The sequence below is a fragment of the Perna viridis genome, chromosome 10 (assembly GCF_037379345.1).
Source record: "Perna viridis isolate PV_CMFRI_1.1 ecotype Kerala chromosome 10, ASM3737934v1, whole genome shotgun sequence".
Classification (NCBI taxonomy): domain Eukaryota; kingdom Metazoa; phylum Mollusca; class Bivalvia; order Mytilida; family Mytilidae; genus Perna; species Perna viridis.
Genome location: NC_142454.1, coordinates 2,086,069 through 2,110,506, shown reverse-complemented (window position 1 = coordinate 2,110,506; position 24,438 = coordinate 2,086,069). Strand labels below are relative to the sequence as shown.

The 24,438-nt window shown below is 32.9% G+C and overlaps 2 protein-coding genes across 6 annotated transcripts in view; one reads left to right on the top strand and one right to left on the bottom strand.

Annotated features, from left to right (window-relative positions):
- Positions 1–16,083, bottom strand: part of LOC148604134 (bridge-like lipid transfer protein family member 1) — a 67,801-nt gene extending 51,718 nt beyond the window's left edge. For all 4 annotated transcript variants that reach the window (XM_088550771.1, XM_088550772.1, XM_088550774.1 and 1 more), the window contains exons 1-18: positions 15,580–16,083; positions 14,344–14,487; positions 13,892–14,060; positions 11,149–11,215; positions 9,988–10,178; positions 9,569–9,648; positions 9,035–9,176; positions 7,192–7,348; positions 6,445–6,615; positions 5,727–5,844; positions 4,496–4,651; positions 4,132–4,229; positions 3,645–3,808; positions 2,885–3,209; positions 2,381–2,575; positions 1,715–1,852; positions 1,032–1,208; positions 411–656 (exon numbers count right to left, since the gene is read on the bottom strand). In XM_088550771.1, the coding sequence (XP_088406897.1) occupies positions 411–656; positions 1,032–1,208; positions 1,715–1,852; positions 2,381–2,575; positions 2,885–3,209; positions 3,645–3,808; positions 4,132–4,229; positions 4,496–4,651; positions 5,727–5,844; positions 6,445–6,615; positions 7,192–7,348; positions 9,035–9,176; positions 9,569–9,648; positions 9,988–10,178; positions 11,149–11,215; positions 13,892–14,060; positions 14,344–14,487; positions 15,580–15,796 (2,955 nt within the window). In that variant the 5' untranslated portion in view covers positions 15,797–16,083. The remainder of the gene's footprint in view (positions 1–410; positions 657–1,031; positions 1,209–1,714; positions 1,853–2,380; positions 2,576–2,884; positions 3,210–3,644; positions 3,809–4,131; positions 4,230–4,495; positions 4,652–5,726; positions 5,845–6,444; positions 6,616–7,191; positions 7,349–9,034; positions 9,177–9,568; positions 9,649–9,987; positions 10,179–11,148; positions 11,216–13,891; positions 14,061–14,343; positions 14,488–15,579) is intronic.
- A 244-nt stretch (positions 16,084–16,327) lies between these two features.
- LOC148604133 (uncharacterized) lies at positions 16,328–22,009 on the top strand. Of its 2 annotated transcripts, none has more exons than XM_088549749.1 (2): positions 16,328–16,407; positions 18,726–22,008. In XM_088549749.1, exons 1-2 carry the CDS (start codon positions 16,372–16,374, stop codon positions 20,988–20,990), a joined length of 2,301 nt encoding a protein of 766 aa, XP_088405875.1. In that variant the 5' UTR covers positions 16,328–16,371; the 3' UTR covers positions 20,991–22,008. The 2 variants fall into 2 exon arrangements, with proteins under 2 accessions (XP_088405875.1, XP_088405876.1); XM_088549750.1 differs by having other exon boundaries at positions 16,373–16,502; positions 18,726–22,009.
- The last annotated feature ends 2,429 nt before the right edge of the window (positions 22,010–24,438 follow it).

Genomic DNA, 24,438 nt, shown 5'->3' with positions numbered 1-24,438 from the left:
CATGTACTTTATTAAAAAAAAAAAAATTCATGGTTACCATCACTTTTGTCCAATGTAATGAGAGGTGGTATGCTCTGTTAGTAATATTGCCATAATTAAGCATTATACATGTAGATGTCATGTGATGTCAAAGCAAACTCAATACTGACTTCATAGGAAAAAATGTTAAGGTAAGAAACACAACTTCAATTACAAAAAAATTCACATGGAAACAGCAAGAATAAAATAAAGAGTTATTTTAAATTTTTATTGTTTCACAAAATTCAATTTGTTTTTGTACAAAATGTCAAAATTTTACTACCATAAATTGTTGAAGGTAATTCTTCAAACAAAAAGCCACAGTCAGACTGAACCATAAAATTTAAGAAAGTTAGAACCTAACAAATTACATACTCTTCAGCACAACAAACCTGTACATTCAAGGCAGTTCCAGACTCTACCATAAAAAAGTTTATGGAATCCATAGACAGCCTGACCATCTCATATTTAATATCCTCAGATGAGGGGCACAGAAAGGAATACTGGGGTAACATTCTACACTGAGGCTGGGGCAACATATGTTGGCAGAGCTTGTATGGCTTGGATGGTCTCAGACAGTTCTCTGCATTTTCTACCAGTAATATAAACGTCTGTAAAAATTCTACTAGATTCTGAAGCTAAAAATAGAAAATCAAAAATGTGTAATATTTAACCATAAGGTACATCTACGTTAACTCATAATATCGTAACCACAGAGTAATGATTTGTGTTTTACAATCATCTAATTGTACAGTGGGCTCATTTTGTTTTGTGTTTTGTTCATCATGTTCAATGTTTGTCAGCTTTTTTTCTGAATAATGTATTCAATGACTGTGTGTATTGTAATATATTCATACTGAGAATTCTGGTGAAAATAAGTGCATTGCAAATATCTCCCAATAAGTTACTTTCTTCATGATAACTTAAATTTTTTCATCTCCATTTTAACTTGTAACAAAACTTATTCCTAATTAAAGTTGCCTTTTATTATCAGCTTTATGATTCCAGTTTACCTGAGAACTTGTCAATTTGCCAGTCAAATCCCCAATAACTGCTTCTACCAGCCAGCCATATTCCAAAGTCTCACTGTCAATAGGCAGGCCTTCATGTGAAAACATGGCATGACCTCTGACCTGTAACCCTGATAACCCAAGGTGACCTTCATTTAAATGTTTGTTGACATCTTCTCTCTACAAAGGAGTTCAATTCATATAGGAAATAATTTAAGAGAAATGCATTGTTTTGGTTGGTCAAAAAAAAAATATTTGTGAATTAAAGAGAACACACCCACTCCTTCAGGACCTTTTTAAAGATACATGTAACTATGTGCGACCTTATTTCATTGTTGTTTGAAATAAAGAAAATAAATAAAATTCAAGCTCAGTATCTATTTCAAAGTTATTAATGAATGTTAAATCCTATAAACAAGTATAACACTGCCCCTGTCTCCATACATAAATCCTATAAACATACACAAGTATAACACTGCCCCTGTCTCCATACACAAGTATAACACTGCCCCTGTCTCCATACAGATTTTATAAAGACACCCAAGTTGGAGAAAAGTCTGTCTATGACAATTATGGAGATTCAGAATGTTCTTTTTTAACCATTATTTATCGTTAGTAAAGTCCAGGCAATATAATTCATCCTTACAAGTATGAATCATTCATCTTAGGATTCCAATTTTACTCACATTAAAAGTATCTTTAGCAACCAGGACAGCAGGAGAGAGTAATAATTGTAGTTTAGTCTCTAAATATGTCTTGTCCATTTCAAAACACAGCCGTTCCAAAAATATACTTGGGCATGGCAGATCATCTATGTTACAGTTCTGAAATATAAACAATTCACTAATTTCATTAGGTCAGTCATTTTTATTTTATTTATTCTACTCTATTGTATGAGATAAAAAAAATGAAAAAGATCTTAATCTTGCTTAAAAAATTTAGTCAGTTTATTTCCAGGGCTTATATTTAAGGACCCTTAGAGGCATATTACAGTATTAAATATATAAAAGAAAGACAGCAGGGTCTTAAACTAAAATCTTGACTTAGTAGCCTACAGCTTAAATTTTGGTAGCAAATATGTATATTTCTTTACAATTAAATTTAGAAATTTTAGAAGCCCACACCAAATTTTAGGGGCCATTTTCAAGTGGGCCACTACTAATTTCAAACCCAGCATACAATGATTTTTCTTTAACAAAAATTGCTGGTTACAATTTTGCTTATACAAACAAAAATAAAATTAAACAAAAACACACTACAAAAATGTACAGAGATTGAAAAAAAGATGAATGTGTTTAAAATGCATTGAAAATCACACATGCTGATAATGGCACAATGATTCATTAACTTACTTTAATCAAATGACCATGAATATCATGGATAGCTAATGATACAGTAACTGAAAAAGGACGGTAATCTCTAGCATCAAATGGTTTGGCTTCAACAACCTCAGCTAACAAGGGGCCCACTGCAGCTTCACCTGTTTTCTCTGTTTTAGGTGTATCATATAAATCTGTAAACAACTGATCCTCTCCAAGATAGTTCTCCTAAAAATACAATATTAAAGGTCAAATTGCCACCTTTTTAAATGTGAACTTAAACTCGCAATACAAAGTAAAAGTAAGAAAACATGTAGCTTCATAAAATAATTCCCTAGAGCATACTTTATCCAACTTATGGTTCAATGCAAGGTAATCAAAATTTGAGTTTCTAGAACAAGAAGTTGTAATGGCTTAATGCTTGTACTTGGTATGTAAAGAAGTTAAAAATTTGTCCACAAGACACAAGGGACTTGAATTCAGGTCTAAAAACACAGATTTCAGAATTTTCCTCAATTAAAAAAAAGCAATAATTACTTTTACATGCAAAAAGTTTCTCAGTAAAGACCCATAAATACACAACATGGATGGAGCAACTTCTAACTCTAATGCTATCAAGTCTGGTTCCATGTTAACTGGATCAAAATCATCAGGAGGGTCTGTTCTTATTGACTTTCCCCTAACTGGTTGCAAGGGTATCAATATTTCCTCATCTACAGACGGTGTGGTAGGCACAGATTTCTTCCTGTGAGTTTGTTGTGTCCTGTCTGGCTGATTTTCTTCTAATACAGGCATGGGATGGTAGGTATAACCTAGGCTTAGAGATACATGCGTAGTCGTCCAACAATCTATCCATCCATCACTGTAAATTAAAAAGTACATCGTATCAAATATTTAACTTCAGATTAATTGATAATAGTTATTACTACAGTACTTATTTTCTTATCAAAGTAAATCAAGTGCAACAATTTAACTAATAACTTGAGAAGTTTCTCTTCTTTTTACCATGTCATCAGTTCTTGTTAATTGCTTATAATAAAGCCTTGCTCATTTGGTGAACAATAACTTTATTAACCTCTTATACCAACTATTACCAATGGCATAGCTCTGGGTAATAAATTATAGTGTTCCCTCTTGACCAATCAATAATGTATATCTGTAAATATTTCATGCATTGCCATCCGAGAACATTTTATCAATTCAACAATCAATTTCACATGTGAAATATCAAAATTTATCACACATATAACAATCACTACTATCTATATAATAATACTTGTTTTAGTTTTCAACCTACCTTTCTAATGTAAACCTTCTCCACTGAGGTTTGGCAGGTTTAAATGGTTTTTCTATTATCTGTCCACTTCTATCCATAATCTTCATGTTTTTAGATATAGCCATTACTATGTGTCTGCTGGTATTAGTTTCAGGTAGATAAAATCTACAGTAGGCATTCTCACCCTAAAATAAAAGCAAGTAGAATGACATTCAAGGGAGATAATGCAAGGTAGAATCTTCCTCTTAACTACTGTGAAAGTACTTTAATTCATGGATTCTAATATTCTTAGATTAGGGAAGAAACACAAGTTCGTTGATTCTTGAATTTGTGGTTTTTACGTTTTCAGCATACACATCAATGTAAATCATCTTTCAATGCTGCCACTTATTCTATCACATTATCACTTCACAATTTTGATAGTCGTCAGTTGGGTATCAAGAAATGTATTTATGAGTAGTTACTAATTTAACAGACCAAAAAATGGTATTACTATCTTTAGTCATACCTTTATTACAAACCCTACATGAACTGTGGGAGGAAGATAATCTGTATAAGGTAGCACTAACGACAGATCCAGGGTCTGTCCACAGAATGCTATGTGTGCTGAAGAAAAGAGAGAAATTTTAGGATACAAATAAATGAATAAATTTCAAACCAATGATAGTATTTGGTGAATAAACCTCAGCAGTTAGTGCTTCAATAGCTTAAGTGTCAAACCTGTATACCAGGGATATTACTTTTTTCAACAGAAGTAAAATTATAAATACTTGAAGCACATCTTCCTTAACCTACTAAACAGCCAAAATTGACTGAAACTGGAAAAGCTACAATCGTCACTTCAAAACAATAAATATATTAAAATTGTTCACCATTTTCAGTGTTTGAAGAAGATGTATCTATCCAGTTATACTCATTTGTTAACAACACCAGTTCAAATTCTTTGGCAATAAGATTGATTGTCCAGGTGTATGGTACAAAATGATAAACATCTGGTCGAGCAGTTGATGACCAATCATCCATTAAATCTGAAAACACACAGTAACCATGGTAACAGAAATAGTTTATCCAAAGAAGACTGACAATTTTCTTACTTTCAAACAGTGCTTTTCATTAAAAAGTCTTGGTTAAGTTTTGTGGAGCATTACTTCTTCCTTTAGGATATCAAAAAGTGTACTGAAATGTAAAGTTTCCAATTTTATGCTTATACATTTTTAAATTCCAATGATGATGACACCAATTGTCTAGATATCACCAGACAATACACCGTATTTCAACAACGATGTAATAGTGCATACCATGAGGATATTTAGAAGATAGATTTACCTTAAGGTGTTTAAATACAGCTGAGCCTAATACCAGGCAGATGCTTATTATGGGTGATTCATGCATTTCTTAATCCCAATTTTTTTTATTGCAAATCCTTTTGTTGGCCCCATAGAAACTATATTAAGAAATATAAGTGCTAATGAAAGTAGTACACTGGAGATATCAAAACTTAAAATTTGTCATCATTTACTACAGGAAGAGTTTAGAAAAATTTCAAGCCAGATTTTTTTCACTATAACCAGTCAAAACATATTGAAAGATATATAGGATATCCCAAATGTTTTTTAATGGAAATCCTTCAGTAGGCCACATAGAAACTGTAGTCAAAAATAAAAAAGCAAATGAAAGTTGCCCACTAGAAAAAGTACAGGAAAATTTCATGCCAAAATATTTACACTATAACCAATCAAAAATATTTCACGTCAAGTAGCAGATCCAAAGACGTAGGAAGAGTTGTTCCTAACAAATATATTTATACAGTTTCACTGATTGTCTTAGATATGATGAATCACCTCCTGCCTGATTTTTAAGCAGAACCATACTTAAATAGTTAGTTGGACTATTGAGAAGGAGATTTACACTTTCTATCAGACAGAAATTCAAATACCTATGGAATCAGTCAACAAGTTAAAATGCCCAATAAAATGGTTTTTTTCTGGTTTCGTCCTGTTAATCAGGTGATTGTCAGAGTAAGACCAACTATTTCCCCTGAACTCAACGTTTTTTGTATTGTAAAACAAGTAAAAAAGTATTATAAATTTTTGCCTAGCTCACCTGTAATAAAATGTTTCAAGTGAAAGATGAGGAATACTGTAGCTTTACATGCGATGAAATCACAGACCCAATCCTGATGGTCGTTCCATGTAAGTGGGTAGGATGCTGTTACTGTAAACTGAAAAAAATATACAAAGAAATCACTTCAACTGATTGTGATCATATGCTTACCTCAATTGCAGAAAGTTGTGAGTTCAATTCCCTGACACTTTTATCATATACCATTCATTTGAAACCAAAATAACATGTGTTTCAAGAAAGCCTATCAAATTTCAGTGGTGTGATACACAAGCCCACAATAAAAACGCTAAATGCTTACAACATTTCAGTGGTGTGAAACACAAGCCCACAATAAAAATAAAAATACTTACAAAATTTTGGCTTTAAATCTTTAGCAAAACTGCTTTGCTTTAGTGTCAGATGGAAATACTGAGACATTCTTAAATGTTTTTTCTAAATTTTAAAGACCCAACAACCACAAATTTAAGCATCTAACTAAAAGCCTTTTTTCTCTAATCAGAAAAATTGATACCCATGAAAATAAATGAAACCACAGTAATTGATTTTATTATTATCTTTTTTTTAAATCAAATATCTTTTATGTATTAAATCATTGTTTTTGATCTTTTATTTAATTTCATGATTTGACAAAACACTGAAATAACTATATAAAAAACTGGTGCCCTCCAAACAATGACAGTTGAACAGGGATACATACATCAAAAGTTTCACATTCTATAAGAGATCTATATTGAAGACTTGTGGTAGCATCAGCCAAGAGGAGCTGGCCTTTAACTGTAGTAGTATAACCACTTTCTGCTACAGTCCATGGAATGTTCATCTCTATATAAGAACCCTGACTCGCATTCATATGGATCGCTTGAGTTTCCTGGGGGTAAAAATAGAAAAAAAAAACAACCCTAAAAACTTCGCAATGAAATGAAGTTAAAAGCCATTAATAGCCATTAATCACAATTAACCACCAGATTTTTCTACTGTTTTTTAACAGTGAATTTCTATACTTACATGTCAATAATTGGTTTCCAAAAACAAAATTATTTTAAAAATTTGTCTAAATAATGATATGATAATGCTATTTTCTATAATGATAACTTAACTCTACCAGACCTATTGAACTTATACCATTATAATACTGTTTAAGCTTTAAGGCAAAGGCAGTTTTAGTTAAATAATGCATTTTTAAATTAATCATCATCGATGTTTTTATTGAATAAGATGACATACATCTAAGTTCTAGAAACCACTGATGACACTACATCATACCACAACTAAAGCCAAGGTTTTGAGTTGTATAACACTAGTCAGTAAATAAATTAACAAAATGATTCTTGACATTAAAAAACATTTTTTTTAAATCATGTAATAAGTCTGAATTTGCTTCACAGGCTTATGATGTCCTCATTTTACAGGTTACACAACCTAATATTAGTAATGATTATCTTACAGAATTTTTAGTGAAGAGTATATCAATCGTTGATATATGATACATATTCATCCTAAACTCAAACATCTTGTACTGTCTCAGTTCTCCAGGCTCAGATTCTTTGGTAGGTACCATATCTTGGTAATCAGCTGGGTAAAAAAACTTCCATAACAGTTCTCTACAAAAAGATATGACTTACTTCTAAGCACTTATAAAACACAAAATAAAATATTTGTACATTAATATAGAAGTTAAAAATTTTACAATGAGTGGAACTCTTTTTAGAGAGTTATTTGAATAAAACATAGATGAATTTCCTTGAAGTAGTAAATATTTAATATACAATATCAGTATATAATAAGTTGTTCTTAATACAAGAGGCTCCCAGGAGCCTGAATCGCTCACTTGGTTGAATTTTGCCTTTCAAAGGCAATAAGTTTCACAAATAGTTGTCCAACAATTTTCACTCAAGAAGTCTTTGGTAGGACTTATCATAAGGATCGTTTCAGCAATTGAAAGTTTCTTTCAATCTATCACAGTTTTCAAGATATTGACTGAAAACAATTAAAAAAAACCAAAAAAAACCCAACATTTTTCCCCTTTCAAGGGCAATAACTCTTACAAGGAGTCGTTTGACAACTTTGATCCCGAAGACTTTTTTAGCCCTAATCATAAGGATTATTTCAGCTACTGAAGGAATTTTTTGGCTTAACTAATGGTTTTGGAGATATATGCGAAAAACTACTGTCTGACCCCTTTGCTCTATTTTTAGTAACAACGATAATGTTTTTTGAGGAATCAAAAATCCCCACATCAGTTATATCCAGGATACAACAATATACATCCATACTAAGTTTGTTTCTAATTGATCAAATAATGTCAGAGGAGAAGATTTTTGAAATAAATAACATTAAAATATAGCAAAAATTGTTGAAAAAGGGCAATAACTCCAACGTGGCTAACATTAAAACAAATATTTGACCAATAATGGATCTCATCATGCTGAACACTTTCACCTATGTCAAAATTCAACCAAACAGTTTTGGAGATATATGTGAAAAACTACTGTCTGGCCTCTATATTCTATTTTTAGTAACTGCAGCCATTCTTTTCGATGAATAAAAAATCCCCACATCAATTCTATGCAGGATACACAAAGGAACATTCATACTAAGTTTGGTTTCAATTGGTCAAGTAGTGTCAGAGGAGAAGATTTTTGAAAGAAATAACATTAAAATATAGCAAAAATCGTTGAAAAAGGGCAATGACTCCAACATGGCTTAACAGATTAAAACCAAAATTTGACCAGAGATAGATCTCATCATGCTGAACACTTTTACCATATGTCAGAATTTAGCTAAACCTAACAGTTTTGGAGATATATGTGAAATACTACTGTCTGACCCCTATGTACTATTTTTAGTAACAGCAGCCATGTTTTTTGACGAATCAAAAATCCCCACAACAATTCTATGCAGGATACCCTAAGGAACATTCATACAAGTTTGGTTCTAATTAGTCAAGTTGTTTCAGAGGAGAAGGGTTTTGTATAATTGTTAATGACAACAATGGACGACGATGACGGACGATGACGGACGATGACAGACGCCAAGTGATGGCAATAGCTCACATGGCCTTTGGCCAGGTGAGCTAATTATGAAGAAATCATGCAAGATTCTAACAATCTTATTTCATTTATGTGGCTGTGTCAACCATTTACTTATTATAAGATACAAATGAAACTTTGATATGAAAAAAACTTCCAACATTGTAATAACTAATTTTTTGTAAGAATTCAATGGAGCGATTTTATCTTAAAGAGACATTATCAAAGATTTGTATTTTTCTTGTGTACAATTCATACCTTTGACGATCTGCCCAAGGACCATAATTAAAGTCTGTATTTTTTCCACACCCCGCTACAATACCAAAACATGGGTAAGTTCTTCTTACTACTGTTTCCCCATCTGCCAGCTGGACACTTTCTGGTTCATATGGTACAGTTCCTACAAAATCATTGTACTATGTTAATAATTCTATCTGGCCAATTTCAACAGTTTTGAAAATGGAGGTTCCATGCCATTATTTGCTTTCCTGCCCAAATTTAGCACAAAATATACAAAATTTTCAAGCAAAAGAAGGTCAAATAAACCCCAAAAGCTTTGCCACTGTCTTGTTACTCTCTTCCTAGAGTCTCCTATACATATTCAATAGATTTTGCCTACATAAAAGAATGAAATGTTTCTAATAACTGTATACATATATGTGCAAATCTACTTACTTTAACATATGTCTGAAATGTAATTTCATAAAAATCATACAAAAAAATACATAAATTAAACATTTTCATTTGCCTATCAGCTAGAAAGAAACCATTTATACATGTATAAAGTACTACCTGGACTGTCCATAAAGTAATGGACATTTATTATCCTGGTCTGTAAAACAACAAATCCTTCACCCATATTTCGTGGTGGCCTGGAAGTCAAAATAAAAACCATATCATTTTATACTTTTTCAACAATTTTAACAACATAAAAGAAGTCAACTGGAAATTTTTTATCATTGATATCATGTCCAGAATGTTTTACAAAATAAACAAGTGTAGGTAATGGCAAACAAATTCTCTTTTAAAAATGACTTGCCATTAAATCTCATATATTTCCTACATAACAATTTTGAGCCCTACGAATACAAGACTTCCTGACTCTCTATCTCTATGATGTGCTGTCACATTACCTACCTTTTGTAGTGTATTTGAGGAAAAAAATCATACTGCTTTATTATTTATTATCAACTAAAACACCTGATACTTACTCATCAACTGGTCCCTGGTATTTAGGGCTTGGTACAAACATAACTTTAAAGTTTTCAGCTTTACCCTTGGCATCATGCATCAGTATATCAAAAGGTGTCGATGGGGGCTTTGTTGTGTAAGTAAAATTACCATCATCGAACTTCACAATCAAAGTATTAGGAACTAAATGGTTACCAAACACTAATCTTCCCTGAAAAAAATACCAAGCTTATTACAGAATCAAGGAAGAATACCACATGAAAATAACCAAAAAATTCTGCTTTAAACTGGTTGCAACACACATTTTTTAATTTGCAAAAATTGCACTTAAAATGTTTCAAAACATAAAACCTAACTATCATTAGCATGTAAAATGAATATGCCTTCGTTTGGCACAAAAACATCATCTAATGGTACATTAAATGACACCCCCATATTGTGGGTAAAAAATTCATGAACATAAAAAATAAATACAACAGTAAGGGGTGGGGGGGGGTTAAAACAGCATAACTGGAGAACGTCAATGAAATTGTGCCTTAAATCAAACTTGATCTGTATTTTACAGTATTTATCAATTGTGCAAAGTTTAAGAGAAATCCTTTGATTTGTCATGTGTTAACATAAGGAAATGAGAAGAAAACAAATGTTTATAACTAGAGCTCAAAATGTACAAATAGAGTTATGCTTAAAATAAAACTTCTGCATTTAATACTGATAGAACTTAAAAGCTAAGCAAAGTTAGAAACAAATCCCAGGACCTAATCTAGACATTGATGTCAAAGAGAAATTTGAGTATATTCTTTTTGAAAAATAACAATACTGACACTTTTGTCTATGTTATCTATTATAAAAAAGACAAATGGGAGAAGTGAGCTCAAACAATGAGATGTATTTGCTAATTTCTTCCTCTAGATTAGGGCCTGAAATCCACAGGTCTTCTCTCAACTATTCATCTGGAAACCACCAGCGAAGGCACAGAAGAACAGATGAATCGAAAACTAATTGGAAGAATAAAGTACATTGCCAGGACATGTGAGGGTTGTAACAAATAATATAGCAGTTATAAAGACAACAAATACATATTATAGTCTAGCAGTTGATGTTGTTTCAGACAGCAACAGAACCTGTTACTGTTAATATGAAAAAAAATTGATTTACAATCCTGCTGTAGGTATACATACAATGCTGATTTGTATCTTGATAACTGGAATTAAATCTCTCCACATAAACTCAGTTTTCTGTATTGATCTGAAATTAGAAAAAATAAATGACATTATGTAATGTACTAATAAATAGAACTAAGGATAAAACATATCATTTGTAAATACCAAGTTAACAAGTTAAACATTAAAGAATTGAATACACCATTTTTAATGTTTCATTGGAACATGAAAGTGTTGACCAGAGCATATTTTCGCTTCATGTCCAAAATGTGCAACTGCTCAACACTTTTTATACACCAATGTAACATAAAAAATAAACCATTCAATTCTTATAATTATGTTTTTTTGTTATATGTTTCTTTTCTTTTCTTTCTATTTTATTTTTTATAAATACACTGAAAATAGACAATACACAGTGATCAATAAATGTAGTCAAGTTCACTGAGGGCCTATATAAATAGCTAGAAGATAAGATAAGATTCTTTTTAATAATATGCACAGTAAATATTATTTTATAGTATTGCTCTTCATCTTTTAATTATGCAATACATGCACTTGTATTCTAATAGATTTTTCATGAATAATTTGGTTAATAAATGGTACACAACTTAATTCAGAACATCATCAAGTGAAATCTGTCAAAAGAGTTGTAAATTATGAAGGTTGAGAGGTCATACAAAGAAATGACAATGACATAGCAAATATACATGTATTAAAACAAAATGACATATGGTGAATATATCAAAGAGATAACAACCCCATCAGGATGAATCAAAGTGCCAATGGTATTGAGCCTTGGAAGTCAGAAGATATTGATAGGTATTCTAAAAACTTTATAATCCACTGATGGTAATTTGTTCTTTCTGTATTTCCAAAAAGATTAATTATCTAAAATGGGATCAATGCTTTCACCAAGTGCTACTAAAGCTACATATTAACAGAATACTGATCATTCAAAATTTCAATTTTAATTCTATTTTCTTTTTTTTGTTGTTGTTTTGTTTCACTTCATTTTTATTTGATTCTCAATGTGTAATCTTGACAACCTATTTTCAATTTAAAACATAGCCAATCATGTGGAATCCATGTATGGATATCAAAGGCATTAATAAAATATAGTTCAAACTTCTATATATGTATCTGAATTTTTCTTTGGCAATCAATCATGTAAAATATAATTTCGATCGTATACTGTAAAAACAGGCAATGTACTTAAATGAGATAATCAGTTTGATACATTTTAATATACATTCGCCCTATTTTTTTCGCTGTGGAAGTACTTTAAGGCGGTTATCAACCAAAAGTCCTTTTGATTGACATCAGATGGTTTTAAGACTCAGAAGTCACATGACTTCCGAGTAAAAATGGCAGCTCAAGGCCATCCATGGGTCTTCAATATATACTTTAATTCAACTGCATTAGAGTACTGCACAGTCAACAAAAATATAAAGACAGACAACCCACATCAATAAACCTTACAAAACAATTGCTTCCATCTTCAAAACCATCAAAACACAGTCTGAAAAGTTAAATCTCTTGTATGCATTCTATTTAATACATTTTAAGGAAAATTTCATTTAATTAAATATGATACATGTACATGTGCAGGGGCTGCCCTGGCTTCCAAAATTCTGTCACCAGAAAAATCACCAGCTGCCATTTTTTATCACCAATTTTCAGAAATTAGAGCCAAAGGGTGCCAAAAACAAATATTACACTTTTTTTTTTTTTTTTTTTTTAAATATGACAGTATTAAGTCCACTAATGAATTATCTTTATCATTTCATCAAAATAACCTCTCCATTCATGACATACATGTACCCAAGATTCAATCTTGATGCATGTATTAAGCAGGTTTTTAGCTCTAGTCTGTCACTTTCATATGCATAAAATAATAAAGTACTACTCTAGAAACAGGTATTTTATTTCTATCAAGGACTTTATAATACTATTCTCATATAGTCCTTGATTTTAAAACATGTTCATCTTTGTCCTTTACAGTCTAATTTATCTTACAATATAATTTAGTTTTTTTTTATATTTTTAACAAACTTGATTCTTTTTTTTCAATTGATAAATTTTCTAGCAAACTACATTTTGTACCATGGAGGATTAATTGTGTACCTGTTTAATTATCCTGGTATCTGAATAGTATTTCCTTAATTAGATTTTGGGAATCCCCATTCTATTTCTTTACTGATTTTACCACCAAAAAAGTCACATGGCAAAAGTGTAAACAAATGTCACCCATTTTCTTTTATAATTTCTTTCATTTCGAAGTGTTTTAGATACTTCCTGATGGCATAATCATTGTTAGTTGGATTTAATTTATTCTGTTATAAGGTAAGTCTGTTTCTGAATGTATCAAAGGACTGTGAAGCTTGTATGTAGCCACATGCACATGGACATAATTGTGTTTACCTTTGACCAGATGATGAGAGTTTTGATTGTCTCAATAATATATTGACATTTGATTGACACCTCCCATGAGGATATTGTCAGTCACGGTCGCCTGGTCTAATTACCTTTAATTGCCTTCAGTCATAAATTGGTCATGGTCAATTAACTTTGACCAGGTGTCAACACAATTGTTTAATTATTGAGATATCCGTTGCTGATAAACTTCTGGTCAATTTTAATATACAAAACCTAGGCGCCAAAAAAATCGCCAACTGGTTATTTTTGTCACCAGATAAAATAAAAAATCGCAAATTGCAACAACGGCGAAGCCCAGCACGACCCCTGCATGTAAGTATATTACCTTTTCTTTTCATCATTTTCAGTGGTATCTTTTGAATTCGTTTCGTCTTCTTCATCACTTGTTCCAGAAAACATTTTCTCTAATTTTGAATAATTTCCTGATCTGTTGTATATGTGAAGTTCAAAGTCATCCAAAAATACCATAACTCTTGATTCAGAATGTGACAAATCTAAAATAGAGCAGTCATTATGAAATATTGTCTGACTGACAGATATATCAGACAAAAATTCAGATGGTCAGACAGAATTTTTGGAAGTTTTTGACTGTTTATCAACCAAACTCCCAGTAGTTTGATGTTGTCTTGAATCTTATCACAAAGGCGATTGACTTTGCATCTTGTTAAGGATTTTAAATATCAGATAAATACATCTAGGCTTATGCAACAATGATAATATTTTTTTCTCTGGTTTATTATAATAGTCATAACAGTGTTTTTCTTTTATTTTAATTACCTTCTTTAATACTCTTTGGAATATAAGGTCGCCACCATTTAAAAATTATCCAACCAAACTGTATCCGTAAAGAGAAATCTTCAGTAATCACATGGACATCTCTAAACATGATCTTACCGGAAAGAACAGAGAATGACAAAGAACCTATGAAAATGAAATATATATAGTATTTACATATGCTATAAATAGAGAAAAATGTTTTTGCCATTTCACCCAATGCACATGTACTGAAATTATGAGAAATTTGTATGCACTAACATTGAAACAATTAAAACTTTCTTTGAGGGTTTACAAAAAAAGTTTTTTGTTCAGTACAAATATCAGTTTCATTAAAATACAGCACTGGCGTGAAAGGGCAAAACACATTTACAATTTAACTACTGTGACATTCCAAATGTAAATGTACATTGTAGACATGAAAGTGATTGTAAAACTTTTTGGCAAAAGTAATTTGTAGAATAAGCTCATGTTTCAGTTCTGATTGTCCTGACTATTCATTTTGTTATTTAAATCCTCTTTTCCTATGCAAGGAAGACTGCAGTGTTTTTTGAAAAATTTGTACATTTTTGTATGTACAAATAAAAATATTTAATTTCTTAGTGTGAAGTTATGAGTAGTCTGATTTGATTGGTCAATCCCAAGAATTCAAATTAACTGGAAAAAGCAGGGCATTCGAACAAAAGCAGAAATGACAAAAAATCTAATATTTCAAGCATGTCAAATGTAATTATCTTCATATATACAAATGAATACCTCAAATCTGTTAACTTTTGGAACACTTCATGTGAGGGATTCTTCCCTATTGACACTGTCTCATGTGTTAAAATCAGGCATAAAAGCAAATTTTTTACATTGTATTTAAAAATTCAATTATAAAGTATTTTCGATAGAAAATATAGTAATTTAACAAAAAATACAAAAAAACTCCAACAAATCTTACAATTTTATGAGTGAGATTCTGAATTTTTCACTGATTTGGTGGGAGTCATCCCTCTAATGTGGGACGGCTAACAGGTACGTAATATGCCCAGGATTATCTCTTTAAAAGGTTAAGAAGAAATTATGTAAATAAAGATGGTACAATGTAGCTGCAACAACATCTTAATTGACTTTCAGGATATTTTGTAAGTTAACTGAAGACATCTGCAATGTATAAAATGTCACCTAGCCAGTAGAGATTCTCTGAAATTCCAACCCTTTGCAAAAGTGAATGCAACTATTCCAAACTCTGCTTACCCAGTCTGATATGTCCAATCTTCACAAATTTGTTGATTACAGCTGTGAGGATGACACCAATGACCCTAGAGTTGTAGAAAGTAAGGTAAAGTACCCATGCCTGAGCCAACACAATTGACAGAAAGAACCAATACCATTTTGAGTCTGAAAGTTCCAACTGTACTTCATCGATGAAGTTGGACTTTGATGCATTTTTCAGATCGTCGACAAGTGACATTTTGGAATTCTAAGATATTACAATTAAATTCAGATTTATTTTCATTGATGATTAAGACTTGTAACAGCTGAGACATGCATAACTTTGCAGCAGGAAAACGATTTCATCGATCATTGCCATTGCATTTGGACGTTTTGATTTAAGCTTGTCAAAAAATCGTCTACTCGACGCTGGTCGGCCGCGAGGGATACCGTTCATGAACCTTCCATAGTTTTAAATGTTCCGAGCTATGAGAAAAGACGAGTTTGCATCGTCTGACAACTCCGTCTTCGATCTTCCAAATTCAAGGGGAGTAACTAAATGACATTTCCGGGTGTGGTAATTTGCTAAGACCTTACTACATGTTTCGAGCAAAAAAAATAAAGACCCCCCTAATATTTTGGGCCAATATTTTGTCGTTTTGAATGTTTTTGAGGGTAATGTTAGTTACGAGAGCAAATACAAAATTAATTTACGTATGAATAAAAACTTCCGATATCATCAATTTCGCAAACATATTTTAATCCCTTATATTGATCTATTTTTAGATGGGAAAATTTCTTGTTCATACTTGAGCCTTGTTGAACACTGTGTGTATGTTGTTATGCGTTGCACGCGGAAGAATTATACCGGTCAGTGTTTAAGTATTTAGTTTAGTTGTAATATCAAAATTGTGTTTTATTTGTTTAACAGACTATTGGATAAAAGTTGTATGTATTAACTTTAGGTAGGTGAAGGAAAATTTATTTTTTTATCTATTTAAGGCTAAAGTGAGTATCAAACACCGGTATCGATACAGTCTGTTTATAAGGAACTTGTGAAACTTGAGGGAACGTAAGAAAACGTTATCAAATCAACTTATCCTTGATACCAAGGACTAAATTACGCCATAGTTTAGTAACAATAATTGGCATTCTAATGGGATCATATTGAGCTTCGATTCTCGTCGCCTTTTCTCTTCTCTCTAACAGTGCTCAAACCCTACGCAAAAGAAAGAACGATCGATATTTGGCGAGAATAAAAGATGTTTTAGTGTTTCTTATATGTGCACTTTTAATGTCCGGTGTAATGTACATTAATTATACTTGCGTACCCTCTATACTCAAAGAATATAAGATGAACTAACTGAACTAACTCTCTTATACATTGACCTACTTCTAGAAATAAACGGAGAAAGGACATTCATGATCAAACTTTACGATGAATGTGATGTCTTTGATCTTATTTTATCTACGTTGTCATCAAATATAAGAAAAGATAAGATGAGATAGTTTTATTCGCCAATCGTCGACCCTCTCGGGTAGAGAAATTCAATACAATGATTTTAGAAAAATGTGCAAATATACAATATAATCATGAATAATCCTCAAAGCAGACAGGAATGTAGTCTAAAATCGAAGACTGAAGTCTTCAAAGTTGCTAATGGTCAAATATTCTGTGCCACTGATTTTGGGTTGCTTTCAACATCCGAAATGGCACGAATGCGATATGCTATAAAATCGGGTGACTTCCACTAGAATTTTTGGTTCCCATGATATGATTACTCTTTCATAACCGTGATGACCCGAATATTTTTCTATCAAAACAACTGATTACCAGGAAGTGCAGGTAATTTTTTCATTCCACAAGTTTCTCTCAATTTTTAACGATCTTTGGTTCGCTTATTTGTGATATTAACCAGGAAACCAGATATATATATCTTGGTAATGGTCAATGCTAACCGATCATTTCATCTTTTAATGTAAACTTCCCATGTTCATACAAGCAAAAACAAAAATACACGTAGAACACATGTGTATGATATTCAAGAGGTACATTTCGATCTCGTATGAAGCTAGAACTATATGGCTATGACGGTAAACACGGCACCGACCAGCGTCTTAATGTGGAGTAGTAATATATAATTATGCAAATCATATGCGAATGTAAAAGTACTGAAATTACGAGTTCAAGAAGTCGCTAACAATATTAGCGACTTAAAAGGTATTTCTGGTCAAGGCTTGTTCTCCTTTGTATATTTCGTGTGAAAACATGTATATGTCGATAGTGGCGTGGCAGTTTTCCATTACCTATAAAAGTCGACCAAAAACAAGAGGGATTAACCTCGGGAATCCTCCCATAGATCGGCCACGTATAATGTTCCTGATTTTTGTCTCCACTATCTTTACTTTGTCTCATGTCTCTGCTATATATGTCGCTTTCAACGGGTTTAGTTTCATTATCTTCGTTTTATTGAAATATATAACTGCATTCTGTTACATTTTATACACAACCAGTCTTTCTTTAAAATAATTCACATTTGAATACCATATCTTATCTTCTACATAATTCCACACTTTCACTTTTAAGAGCAGTCGATAATAAAAAACCTTGGTAAGTTTCGCTGTCTTTGGTTACTGTACTTATCTCTAAAGAGTGACCAAAGGAACCAAGATTCTAACGGAAATCAAATTAACGTAATCCGGGGACAAAGACCAGACATGGAAAACAGACACACACACAACAAAGAACATAAAAAAAACAAAATAATACATAGAAAGCAAAAAAAGTAAATGAGCAACTTGGACCCTCCTAAAACTGAGTGCATGGACCAGGTGCACCAGTAGGGTCAGGCGCGTAGCTGCCGTTAGGCAAAAAAGCTTTTGCCTGCACTTAATTTTGCCAATTTTTTTTTTAGATTAAAAATACATCCAGGAGAGGCATAAATGATGCTCTAAAACGCTATCTCCGCGGAGCTTCGGGGGGGGGGGGGGGTGGGTGAACCTGCTGCCCCTGCCGTAATTTTGCCTACACTTCAATTTGGCCTCAGCTACGCGCCTGAGGGTGAACGTCCTCTAAGTGTTTAAATTGCTATTTGTCTCCGTATAACTTATTCCTCGTTTCTACATATAATATAAGATTATCTATATGCGTTATTAATTTGATCATTTGACGTTAATATTCATTTCAGATGATGGAGAAAGTCGCTAACTATTCTTTAAAAGACTGGGACGACAATGCAGACATTCCTACCCTGCATCTTTCTTATCTCATCCATTTGTTGCTGCCTAGACGATATTTTGAAAGAGATAGAATCACTGATGCTAAAGCTAAGTTGATGGAAGGTTTTTCGAAAATAAAGGAAAACTTTTCTCCTTCTCTACATATTGTACCAGTCGGGAGTAAATTTGAAGGATATGGGATACCAGATGCTATAAGATTGGGAGACAAACCGTTCATTGAGTTTTTGTCGGACATTGACGCTACTTTTATCAGGGACGAGTTTCGTGCAGCTGCCAATGAATACACAGCAGACGGTCAAAAGAATGATATATATATTGACACTAGTCAAACTCGTCCTGGATACGTACTTGTTTGCTATACGTCTCCAAAAGATGAAAACAGCAAACTACTTTATCGTGACAGTGAAACTGGCAAATTTTATCTAAAGTCCTCTGCTCTTATGGAAGGTCAGTTAGCATTGATCAACGAAGGGAAAGATGCTGATAAATATGAATATACACCTCATGGACCCGCCTTGTCCGTGAATGATCCGGCCCCAATGACACTAGAACGTAGCAAAACGGACAGACTGTCTCATCCTGAAGATCACGTAATGGCTATTCCTTGCGACGGCTGGCCTCAAATCGCCGCTCCTTGGACAACACGTAAACGAACGAATGGATGGCTAGCACCAGACATTATTCAATTTATAACGTCTGGTGGATGTCACATTGTACCCGTGTCTCACAAACTCAGTTCGAATCCCGACATTGGCTGGAGATTGTCTTTTGCTTTGGCAGAGCAATCTTTAGCTGAATATGCTGTAACAGCCGCACAAAGACAGTGTTACATTTATTTAAAAATTTTACGGAAACAGTCTGTCCCGGAAAATGTAAACCTATCCTCTTACTGTTTAAAAAATGTGTTTTTATATTGTTGTGATGAACTACCGAAGCAATCCTGGGAGGAAGACCCAGCAGGCTGCTGCTTGTATATGCTAGACGTTCTAATAGAATTCGTTAAAAAGGGTAACTTACCTAGTTATTTTCTACCGGAAAATAACCTCATAGGACATTTGAGTAAAGAAGAGGTGGTTCAAGTGCAGAACGTCCTCGACACCATTCGAGCTGACCCTATTTCACCGACGTTAGAATTTACAGATTGTAGGGTTCTGTGCTATGGACCAGGAAATTGTTTAAGCTACAGCACTACATTTAGACATTTAGTACAATTGATCCTCGATGAAATCTGGTCTATTGAGCAGTTAGACAACGGACGCAGTGTGCTTGGGTGTTTTACCGACATTCAGTGTAATTTAGCATCTGTTATGCTTGGAGAGAAACGTACTTCTTTTTGGCACCATTTGGATTTTTATCAGTTTTTCGTCCAGAAATACGTACAAATGTCTTTTGTAGACTTTCTAAATTATATGGGTATCAGACTCGAAACACCTTTCATTACACTTATGTTTTATGAGAAGTGTCTTGCACAAGTGCAGGTTTATCCCGAAATGGAATATCTGCGAGGAAACATGGCGTGTATGTGCTTTTCGTTGGCACAAACCCATGGTGAAAATTCTAAAGAACGAAAAGCGCGGATGCACCAAGCAGAAAAACTTTACAATGAAGTTCTTCAAAAGAATGGCATACATTTTGCAACCACAATAGACTTTGCCAATTTTCTGTGTTATGGCGAAAGATGGAGAGAAGCTATTGCACTGTTAGAAAGTTTTGCAGAGGTTGAAGAAAGGAAACAAACTGGAATCCAGAACGGATATTACCCTGCCGAGGCAACCACTCTCAACGAACAACTTCAGAGAGAGGTTAAGCATAATGGATGCTTCTTGGCTCGTTCGATATCATTTGCTTATTATTTTTTAGTTCAAGCATACTCACAATCAAACTCTCCAAGACTTGGTGACATTCTTAGTAAATTTGAAACATATTGTGACTCAGTAGGTAGTTATGGGGATTATGAATTACTAGGATATAGTGGAGTAATCGCAGAAAACCCTTGTGTGGCCGAGAAAGCTTTTACAAAAGCGGTTTCATTGACACACAATAATGTGTTAGCTCTAGTCAATTTGAATTTAAGCAGGGTAAATTTACCAACTGAACACGAGAACCATTCAAGACCAAAGGAGGTTGCTAAAACAGCCTTGCGGTCTGTTGTAGGACTTGGTCATTTTTTGTCCGGTAATATTGACAAAGCTGTAGACTTTATATTACTGTGAAAGTCACTTTAAAGAAATTTTACACCAATCTGTACTCTATTAACATATTCAAAAGTACTTGTAAGGGCTTTCTTTCTTTAGAAATATTATGGTTTTTCCTTGTAGTGTATTGATATCAATCGTAAACCGAACTAGAATTTAGTGGTTTTAAGTGATTTGCGGATGAAAAGATGGTCTCTCTGCTCATCTAATAATCAAGTCCATGTTGTACAAAATCACCTATTGTAATAAAGAGTTTGTGAAAATTTCATTAAATTCCATTCTGCAGTTGTTAGAGAAGTTGCAGATAAAAGCTAGGGACGGACGAACGGACGTACAACAAAACCACTTTATACCTCCCGTTTGCGAGGGGTAAAATTGTTTTAGTCAACTAGAATGAAACAATCACTATTTATAAACCCACCGCTTTGTGAGGGGGTATAAATGTTTTTATAATTACTAGAATGGAACTATCACTATTTATAAACCTACCGCTTTGTGAGGGGGGTATAAATGTCTTTATAATTACTAGAATGGAACAATCACTATTTATAAACCTACCGCTTTGTGAGGAGGGTATAGATGTTTTTATAGTTACTAGAATGGAACAATCACTATTTATAAACCTACCGCTTTGTGAGGGGGTATAAATGTTTTTATAATTACTAGAATGGAACAATCACTATTTATAAACCTACCGCTTTGTGAGGGGGGTATAAATGTTTTTATAGTTACTAGAATGGAACAATCACCATATAGCTCCTGCTTTGCGATAGGTATATTTTTTTGTTAAATGAAACAATGCTACTGACAAATTTTATTTATAGAACCATGTGGCAGTTCTTATACGCTAACACTTATTGGTTCGTCTCATTCTCCTAATTGTTGGAAGTGAACACTATATAGCAACCTTCTACATTTAAAGCCAATTCAGATGAATTAAAGACATGAAAACTGAGAAAATATGTATAATTGATGCAAGACCAGATATGAATAGGCCTATGGACTTTTTCAATAAATACTAGCACTCTCAAAATCAGTTTTTTTTACATAAACCACAAAACCTGTCGTAAATGAATTACTTTAAAGCATAACAAAAGTTAGGTTTATTGTGGGTTCCCAACACATACTTGCTGAAGTTAACTCGATATAATATAAAACATTTTTGACTTTTCAACTTTATATCTAACGTTACCGCACGATAAATTGAAAACCCGTCTAAAAGAAATCCTCCACAAGTATTGAACTTCTAGAATGGTAATTAGCACGAATTTGTTGTTTTTGGCAACGATTCTGTATCTTTTACCACTATACAAAACAAAAATACAAAAATTCTACACTGAGCTACAGGAGACCAGTATGCAAGAGTTTCTCATCGACAACATGTTGGTCACTTTTGAAAAGACAAGTTTTTAACAAAGTAATGGCATTCCATTTGGCACTAATTGTGCCCATCCATTTCTTTATTATCATGAATCAGAGTTCCTTCAAAACTTCGGTCAATTAGTGTCAGAGGAGATTTTTGAAAGAAATAACATTAAAATAGCAAAAAAAAACTTAATTGAAAAAGGGAAATAACCCCAACATGGCTAAACAGATTAACACAAAAAAATCTGACAACAGATTAATCTCATCATGCTGAACACTTTAATCTCGTCAGAATTTGGCAAAACCAAACGGTTTTGGAGTTATATGCGAAAAACTACTGTCTGATTCCTGTTTTATTTTTTATTTTATTTTATTTAATTATATTTTATTTTTAGTAACAACGGCCATGTTTTTTTTTGTCGGATCATATATAAATCCCCACACCAATTCTATGAAGGATATCCCCAGGAACATTTATACCAAGTTTGGTTCCAATTGGCCAAATAGTGTCAGAGGAGAAGAGCTTTGAAAAATTGTTCACGACGACGACGGGACACCAAGTGATGGCAATGGCTCACAAGGCCTAAGGCCAGGTGAGCTAATAATTGTTAACACCTTTCACCAAATTTGCATAGATGATATTTGTCATGATACTGAACAGTTTTGCTGTTAACATTAATCCTCATTCTTCTTATATTTATTGAATAACAGGCTGAAAGTGTAAAAAATCATTAAACTAGAGACTCTAGAGAGCCTGAATCGCTCACATATGGTCATAGAAGCTTAAATGGCCTGTGGCGGCCCTCTTGTTAAATCATGCTGAATCGAAAGTGGATATTATGTAGAAGTTTTTGCATACATCATTTCTGCTAAGTTTGGTTAAAATTGGTCGAGGGGAGCAAAATGGGAAAAGTTTACAGACGAAAGAGGACAAACAACGGATGCAAAATAATGGCATAAGCTCACTTGGACCTTCAGCCCAGGTGACCTAAAAATGCAATCAACATACTTTTCCCATATTTGCACCAATCATAGATCTTTACATACTTTGTACAGCGTGTTTAACAACAGGCAAAAACTGGGAAAAATGGTCAAAATGGCACTTTCTGGGGTTACAACTCCAAAAAGTGTTCATAGATTTTTCTGAAATTTGCACCAAAAATAGACATTACAATACTGAACATTTTATCAATTTACATTAATCATCAATCTGCTTTTGTGTTCTAAATAATAGGCAAAAACGGATAAAAACCTAAAAAAATGACATTTTCAACGGCAGTAACTCTAATAAGTATCAACAGATTTTTCTGAAATTTGCACCAAAAATAGATATTGAAATACTGAACATTTTATCAATTTACACTAATTGTCCATCTACTTTCTTTTTCTGAATAATAGACAAAACTGATAAAACAAAAAAAAAGACACTTTAAAGGGCCACAACTCCAAGAAGTGTGAACAGATTTTTTTAAAATTTGCACCACAACTAGATATTGAAATACTGAATATTTTAACAATTTACAATAATCATCAATCAGTTTTCTTTTCCTAATTAATAGGCAAAAACTGCCAAAAAGGTAAAATCAGCACAAAAAAGGGGGCAATAACTTGTAAAATCAGTAAATTGATACTCTTGAAATTTTCAGGGAAGATAGGTCTCTACAAGCCAAAGGGCCTGAGATGTCTCAGATTTCTTCTATGGGTTATGGTTTTTGAGATCTAAACAAAAATATATGGTGATACAAAATGTACTCCCATGTTCATTTTTTAATAACAGCAACAAATGTTTTTGACAAGGGACCATAATGGATACAATTTTGGGAGTAAACATGCCAAGAATGATGGTCACCAAGTTTTATCAAATACTGTTCAGTGGTTTCAAAGGAGAAGATTTTTAAAGAAAATTTAATAAGGGACAACAGACAATGACAACAGACAATGACAACAGACAACAAGAGATGACAAAAGCTCACATGGCCTTTTCTAGGATACGATAGGGCATCAGGTCATGATTAGCTAAAACAAGTCATTTCCACAACATTTTTCTGTTTAAGCAGGTCTGAGTTGGAACCCCCTTTTTCAAACATTTTTGTTAATTTCC